The sequence below is a fragment of the Drosophila yakuba genome, chromosome 3L (assembly GCF_016746365.2).
Source record: "Drosophila yakuba strain Tai18E2 chromosome 3L, Prin_Dyak_Tai18E2_2.1, whole genome shotgun sequence".
NCBI classification, from domain to species: domain Eukaryota; kingdom Metazoa; phylum Arthropoda; class Insecta; order Diptera; family Drosophilidae; genus Drosophila; species Drosophila yakuba.
In genome coordinates this window covers 5129915-5137644 of record NC_052529.2, presented here as the reverse complement: position 1 = coordinate 5137644, position 7730 = coordinate 5129915, and the positions used below count along the sequence as shown (strand labels likewise).

The 7730-nt window shown below is 45.5% G+C and overlaps 1 protein-coding gene across 2 annotated transcripts; it reads left to right on the top strand.

The window, feature by feature from the left end:
- Positions 1–218: 218 nt before the first annotated feature.
- Positions 219–7169, top strand: LOC6532984 (neurotrophin 1). Of its 2 annotated transcripts, none has more exons than XM_015194263.2 (6): positions 219–951; positions 3159–3664; positions 3775–4679; positions 4904–5035; positions 5138–5284; positions 5352–7169. In XM_015194263.2, the coding sequence occupies exons 2-6, from the start codon at positions 3209–3211 to the stop codon at positions 6847–6849; spliced, it is 3138 nt and encodes a 1045-aa protein (XP_015049749.1). In that variant the 5' UTR covers positions 219–951; positions 3159–3208; the 3' UTR covers positions 6850–7169. The 2 variants fall into 2 exon arrangements, with proteins under 2 accessions (XP_015049749.1, XP_002093719.2); XM_002093683.3 differs by having other exon boundaries at positions 219–1063.
- Positions 7170–7730: the final 561 nt, after the last annotated feature.

The window sequence follows — 7730 nt, the reverse complement described above, 5'->3', positions numbered from 1 at the left end:
TGTTTTGAAAAACGAAAGTGCCGCGGCTGTGAAATTAATTTTCTTTCCTTAACTTTAGGGGCTGACCCTCGCGGGCGGCCGAAACGCCCAATGAAGTGGTCAAAGTGGTTTTCGTGGCTAATGATGCCGATAGAAAGCAGTTTAGATACGCCGTTTAGCACGCTTCCGTTTTAGGCAAATCGCTTCCTGACCCAGTGCCAAAACAAATGACTGAAGACACGAACTGGGCAGGCGAGGCTGCTATGAAGTCTATAAATATAGGAAAACTTCCGCTCTAAACGTAAATTAATTTCAAATTTATGGATATGCAAATGTGAGCCAACTAACGGTTCAATGAACTTGCGAACTGCACAAGAAATGCAATTTGCCGATGCGCATTTTTAATGCACAAACACGCAGCTATGTTGGATTTACTGCAATGGGTCCAATGGGTCCAGAACGCCAACTGTGGCAAAGTCACCGCAGCAGCAGCAGCAGAAGCAGCAACAAAAACCGCAGCAGCAGAAGCAACAGCAGCAGCAAAAGCGGTAGGTAAAGAAGCAGTAAGCAGCAGTTGAGGCAGCAAATCAGTCTGCGGCGAGTGTTGAAAGCGTTCAGACGTAGCAGTCGGGAAATAAAAAGCTGGCTCAAAAGCAAAACGAAGGTGAATGCCAAGCGAGCAGCGTTAAGAAGTGTGGCAAAGTAGAAATTTCTGTTAATTAAGGCGCGTGTGAAAACTGTGAAAATTCAGCATACAGACAGCTGAAAATCAGCGAAGGCTGCTGCCAAAGAGCCTATAAAAAGTGAAAATTATTTCTTCAAAGTGGAGTGGAATGGAAACTCGATTCTGGCACCGCAACAGGAAATAAACAGTGTTCAGTCTAAACATCGAAGCTCAGAAGATTGGAGAAGGGAGTGGCTTGGAGAACAAAAAAAAAAAAGAACAGTGGACTGAAGACAAGCTGATCTGAGGTGATTTCTGAAGCTCTGCTTTAGCATTATAAATTAATCGTAAAAACCTAGAGCGCAAAGCGGAGAACAAGAAACAAAATCGAAATTGGAATTTTAAAATACCATTTCATTTGTAAGTGTATTTTAGCCAAATATGTGAAATGGAAACAACTTTCTAAATGAACGAAAATAAAAGAGCGCTTACACCCAGCAATAACAACAACAACGACGCACAAAAATTTGAATTCTTTTTATTCTTTACGCCTGAGGAAATTGTGTCAGTCCACGCTGTTAAAGGTGTGCGTGTGTTTTCGTTTATTGATATGAGTTGCCGCTTTTCGGTGGTCGTCAAGTTTGTGTCTTAAGTCTTTCGTTTAGGGACCGATAAATTGGTTTGGAATTTATATGTCAGTTCGGGTGGCCAAACCTATGCGATGAAGATATTGATTCCCGATCTGTCCAAGAGAGCTCGACAGCTGTTGGCGGTTAGTGGTTCAGCGGGTTCGCTTACTAGGTTAGTCGGTTAGCACCTAGTTGCTTCTGAGGCTGCTTAGTCTGCTTAGTAGGATTCTGCGGAGATTGTCAGTACGACTTTCTTGGTTTCGCGCTTCGCTTTCAGATGTTTCTCTTCTCATTTGCAGCGCTTTAATTTGTTTTCTTCAATTCGTCTCGTTTGTTTTTTTTAGCTTTTTTTTGCCTTTTTTTTTTATTTTTTTGACTGGCCCCGTTTCGTTGTCTGCGCAACGCACGCAAATTACAAGTAAATTAAAGTGGCCAAAGAATTTGCCGAGAGATCGCATGCAAGCAGAGTGCAGCATCTTCAATTGCAATCCATTGCAAGCCCATTCCCATTTTCGTCTGTAATTTGTATTTACTTTCTTGCAAATGGCACCCACGCGAAATTACTGGGATGCCTGGGAACCGAAATAATGGTTGGCATATATGGGAAACGGCTGCGACTTATTGGCTTAATTTGATTTATCGTACTATGCCACTTTCCCAGCTTCAAACAAGTACTCGTATCTATACGTCTATGCAAAGGCCACACAAAAAAACCAGAAGCGCCGTCATCTCTACCCCTTGCGTAGGATCCATTAGCGGGGTCTCCTGTGCGCAGGTGTGCGAGATAAATTAAAGACATCGAGCCTGCCTGCATCATGACAACGGCAGCATCCTCACGTTCGTGCATCGCAAACTGTGCGCATCATTTCATTCAATTATTTGCTTGCCTTGCCTTGCCTTGGGTGCCCCGAAGAGACGTGTATCGCGCTGGCCGATCCTCTCCAGCCCACGTCCGCCATAAGTTTTCATGCTGGCCTTGGCTGCCTTTTCTAAACTGTCAACTGCTTGCCGATGTTGCCGATGCTGCTGCTGCAGCCAAATTTTCACTTTTCATCTGCACAAAAGGTCAAAACATCGATGCAGCTGGTATAGCCATTGCCTCGGAGAAGTTTTCCTGGCTTGGGTGTTGTTAGCATTCAGATTTGTCGACTCCTTGGGGTAGCCGCCAACTACATAAATAACGAACAAAAGGAAAGAAAGACTTTCCTTTGTGCTGAACACATTTGCATAGACAAGAAGAGAAAATCGCAGTTCATAGGGAGAAGAGCTATTTTAGCCTGACAAATGTCTTCATCATGATGATAGGAAGTTAAAGCGCAGTCAAATCAATCACCCGACCTTTGAATGGCTGGTGTTATTACCGCAAAACGGCCAGTTTAGTCAGGAGTCATAACCCCGTGCGCGAAAGTACCTATTACAATGGTAAAAATAGCAACAACCAGAGCAACTTCGGTGCTTCACGCCTTGTTGGGCAGTCAGCAGAGATGACAGTGAAGATCATGATGACGAAGCCGATGGCTGAGTGCGATTACCTAAAGCCGGAGACGACTGTGCTGCTGTAATAGCCTGGCCAAGATTACTATTATGTCTCTTACTGCACAGTCGTAATAGTTTACGCTCATGTTAATGGCTCTTGCTTTCGATGGAAAGCCAAAAATATGAATGGTTTTGAATTTGCCAAGCCGAATTGAACCCGTCCAAGAATAAACCATAAACTGATTTTTTGAAAGCGTGCGAGTGGCGACTGGGGTGCACTCTAGTCATAAATAAACAATTAACAAGACGTCTTTGTTTCGTCTGTTATTTCGGAAAATTAGAGCCAACTTAATAACCAGCAGTGACCGCCCCCTTGCTTTAACTTTCCTTTGCCTTTTGTCATTTTGCAGACGGCTGCTGCAATTAAAAACAAAGCCAAGAAAATAAAGCCAGAGTGAAAATGAAAGCTGGCCGCGCCTTCGGCTGCCTTTTCTGGGCCCTGCTCTATTGTGTGCTCTACTTGGATCTGGTCAGTGGGAACTCCGCCGACGAGGAGCTGCTGGACTTTGATTTCGCTGATTCAAATGATGCTGCTACGGAGGACTGGCAACTGGTTGATCCGGAGGAGGCCAAAAAGGCGGAGCTGGCCGAAAAGAAGTTGGAGTCCAATATGCTGGACTTTAGCGTCGATCTGGATGAACCTGAGCCGGAGAAACAATTACCACCTTTTGACTGGCGGGAAAGGATTTTAAGGAATGCTCTGGCCAAAGCCTTGGCGGATGAGGGATTGCGCCAGAAGTTCGCCGAAGTATTGCCCATCCTAAGAGTGCTATCTTCTCAACAGCGATTGGCTCTTTCCGCTTTGATCTCGGCTCAGATGAATGCTAAAAAGGGGCACGAACTTAAGTTTGAACAGGTGAGTTTCAAAACCAATTCAAATATATTTACGTACATCTATAATTAACGAATAGGTAAATTAATATTGCACATTTAATATCTTGCTAACGATTTTTCTAATCTAATCAGGTTCGCATGATGTTTGGCAATGACAAAAAACTGCTTTTGCCCATAGTGTTCGACATCGCAAATCTCATAAAGAGCTCTACCCGCAAGTACATCAATCTGGGCTCTGATCTCTCTTCTGCTGCCCTTCTTCATACCCCCATCAGTCGTCGTGAAGATGATTTGACTCCAGAAGAGTCCCAACAGGATGACCAAGTGGGCACCATTGCCGTGGAAGTGGAGCCAAAGAAGAATTCTGCTCAGGACGAACCTTCTGAATCCCTAGAGGACTTCTTTGATGAGATGGGTTCTGAAGTGCTCGATCCTCAGATGATCAATGAGGCGCTGACAGGTGATCTTCATGAAAACAAAACCAAGTCTTTTAAGCCAGAAAACCATGGACAAAGAGTTCGGCGATCGGCAAACGAGTTTGTACACAAGTTGACCCGATCCGTGCCTGCTTCTGTGACCGAGCAGCAACTTTTGGGTGGCATTGCTGGACGCACCATCAAGCTGAATACCACAGCTTTTCAACAGCCAAGTAGTCAGGAGGATGTGATGATGGCTTCCTCCAACGATGGCCAGTCATACTCTGAGATTGAAGACCTGGCCTTTGCTGGTCTTAATGGCACTGAAATCCCCCTGAGCGCTGACGAGCGATTAGACCTGCAAGGAAACAGCGCCGAAGAAACTGAGGAACCTCTACCAAGTCCGGAGGAGCTCATCGCTGGACCACGTTATCGACTGGGAAAAAGACCACTGCCTGGTCAAAAATCAGGAGCACCCATCAAACGAAAGAGAGTCACTTCTTCGGTGAGGGGAAGACCTAAGACCGCCGCCAGTTCACATAAACCCGTGGTTGCACCACCACACAAGAAATGCGAACGATTCACCAGCAACATGTGCATCCGCACCGACGACTATCCGCTGTAAGATCCCCGTAGCTAGTTGGTGAGCGGTTCTCCCGGGGTCCTGGTTCCGGTCCATAGTCCTTAATTCTAGTTTAGTCCGAATTTTAGCCATAATAAAACTTTAATTTATAAAACTCACTTGCCCAACTTTCCCTTGCACCTATGCTTAGTTATTGGTTTTGGCTAGAGTTGTTTAAACAAGTATACAGTTGCAAACTGCATATATTATTTTGAAATCTTAGTGAACAGATCATGGGCAGCATTAGGCGTCACAAGAACGCCATGTCCGCCCTTTTGGCCGAGTTCTACGATAGGCCCAATAACAATCTGGAGTTTAGCGATGACTTCGATGACTTCAGCCTGAGCAAAAAGAGGTGAGTCAATGAAGGGGGATAACCTGGTGATCCTTACTTTATAATTTAATAAAATAACTGCCAATATGTTTATATTTTATTTAATCTTGATTCCCATTAAAGGCGTGAAGACGAAGGCAGTGCAGGCGGGATGTGCCAGAGCGTGGTACGTTACGCGCGACCCCAGAAGGCCAAATCCGCTTCAGGAGAATGGAAGTACATAGTAAACACTGGTCAGCACACGCAAACCTTAAGATTGGAAAAATGCAGGTGAGTGAAAATCGATTTTCACTTGAATAACATGGCATTAACGTTTAATCTGTGCAATTATCAACAGTAATCCCGGCGAGAGTTGTTCCTACTTGGCGCAGACTTATCGTTCCCACTGCTCGCAGGTGTACAACTACCATCGTCTGCTGAGTTGGGACAAAGTGCGTGGTCTCCATGTGGATATATTCAAGGTGCCCACCTGCTGCTCTTGCCAAGTGGATGGTTATCGGCAGCAGTTCCCGCCGCTCTCCTCCATTCAAGCCAAAGATTACTCTCCCCATTCGCCAGTCATAAGCTCTAATCATAATGGGTATAGTACCATAAACGAGGAGGATCTGGACTATGCCGAAGAGAGTGAGGAGGACGAACTGGGCCTGCGATATCCCTCTTTCAACAATCGGGAGACCAATGAGCTGTACTCCAGCAGTAACAAGGTGCGCGTTAAGCTGCCTGGTATTAGCACCAGTGTGGGTCCGTATCTCAGTCCCCCTGATGATGAAGAGGATCGCTATGGCGGATACAAGAGCTCCAGTTCTAGTTCCAGTTCCAAGAAGTATTACAGCCAGGTGAGCCGCCGGCGGCCGCAGCATTCAGAGGCGCGTCTGGACTTGGATTTGGCGCCAAGCGAGACGCACTCGGACCAAGAGGTAAACCTATTCGCTGGCCCACCAAACGGCGGTGCAGAGAAGCCGCGTATACCGCTGAATCGCAAGCGTATTTATGCCTCCACCCACACAGCCCCCACCACCGCAACATCATCAGCATCATCATCTCCAGTATCATCGTCCGCAGGAGGAGCTGCCGTCCGCCTACGATTTCCACAGACCACAAGTCTACCAGCCCGAACAGGAACAGCTGCCCTTGGCCCGGGATCCGGCATTGTCACCGGTTTCAGTGCCAGTTCCGGCCTCTCCAGTGCAGCCCCTGCCCATACCGCCCATGCCCATCAAGCAGGTGCCATCGCACCATCAGTCGCATCACCAACAGCCGCACTACCATCATCATCCGTCAACCGGCAAAGTGGCAGCAAGTCGCGACCCCGCTTCTATGCACCACCAGTCGCCACCACGACGACCAACACAGCAGTGGTTACCGGGTCAGCGTCGTCACTTTCGACCGAGCGCACCACTCAGTGGGAGCGGGATCAGTCGACGGCACTACCACAACCGCCGGCAGTCTATCCAGTGAGCTCAATCTTCCCCAGCGGTGGTGGCAGCGAGATGTCGGGCAAGAGAATCAACTATAACTACCATCCCATTATCGATTTCTTCGAAAAGAATCGCAAGACGGAGGCGGCGGCTACAGTCACTTCCTTGGCAGAAGAATCCCGCATTGTGGAGCAGCGCATCTTTCCGCAGAACTCCCCCAAATCTCAACAGAATGGCATGGGCTTGGGCATGGAGAGCATCACTGGAGTGTACCAACATCCCATTCCGGTGCCCAAAACGCACGAGAGGCGTATGGGCTACCGGGCACATAACGGTGGCGTGGGTGGTGCAGGTGCTGTGGGTGGTGGTGCTGGTTTCGCCAGCGATAACGCCTGGCTGCCCATGGTTGTGGAGTAGCTTAAGTCGCATGAGTCCATCAATATCAAAGTCCTCAAATTCCCGAAATCTAACGTATTAACGCCGATGCCTTAGCTTGTAGTCTCTGCCGTTCTCGCCAGGAGCCTAACCTTGTAGTTTGTCTACCTGGCTCCTAATCTCAACCCCATTTACCCCAAAATCCACTCTAATGTTTAACCAACTATGTTTATTTATTTATTTATTTTGTAGTGTGTAGTGCAAAGATTATAAGATGACCTCGTTTTTGGGGGAGGTTCAATTGGTCGTAAGCTTGGTTGACTTGTCGCAAGAGTTCTAGCAATAAATATAATTTATTGAAATCTGAACATGTGTTTGAAGTTGGGCTATAAATAATATTTATTATATATATTGTAAAATTCATTGTCTTAAGGAAATGTGTGGAGTGTAATTTTACGCTCACTGTACTTCTGTTAACTCTGATATCGCTAACAGAAAAAATATTAAAGCATCTTTTAGGCGCTTTTTAAAATGCTGACTTATGTTAACCAAACAGGCATGCGCAACGGCATTGCCATTAAAAGAGCTGTATCGTTTTATTGCTAATATAATCTTGCAATAAATTTAAGTACAGATCAATTAAATAAAGTCCTAAAATTTAATGTCGATTATAGTGCTATTAAATTGTAAACGTGACAAGTATAGACATTTTCATAAATAATTCTGTAAAGATTTTAAACAATTATTTAAACTTATATTTTTGATTTGCACAAAATATTTAATTAAAAAATTAATTATAACGATATCCACGTGCCCTTAGGAGAATTCATTAAAATGACAAACAAAAATAAAAATGTTTTATTTTCCCCGCACAAAGAATCTCATGAATATATTTGTAACTCCTATTAGATATTCCCATAGAA

Coding starts and splice junctions, on each gene's coding strand:
- LOC6532984 (XM_015194263.2), top strand. CDS start 3,209: ATGAAAGCTGGCCGCGCCTTCGGCTGCCTTTTCTGGGCCCTGCTCTAT. Junction 3,665..3,774: donor ACGAACTTAAGTTTGAACAG/GTGAGTTTCAAA, acceptor TAATCTAATCAG/GTTCGCATGATGTTTGGCAA. Junction 5,036..5,137: donor TTCAGCCTGAGCAAAAAGAG/GTGAGTCAATGA, acceptor TTCCCATTAAAG/GCGTGAAGACGAAGGCAGTG.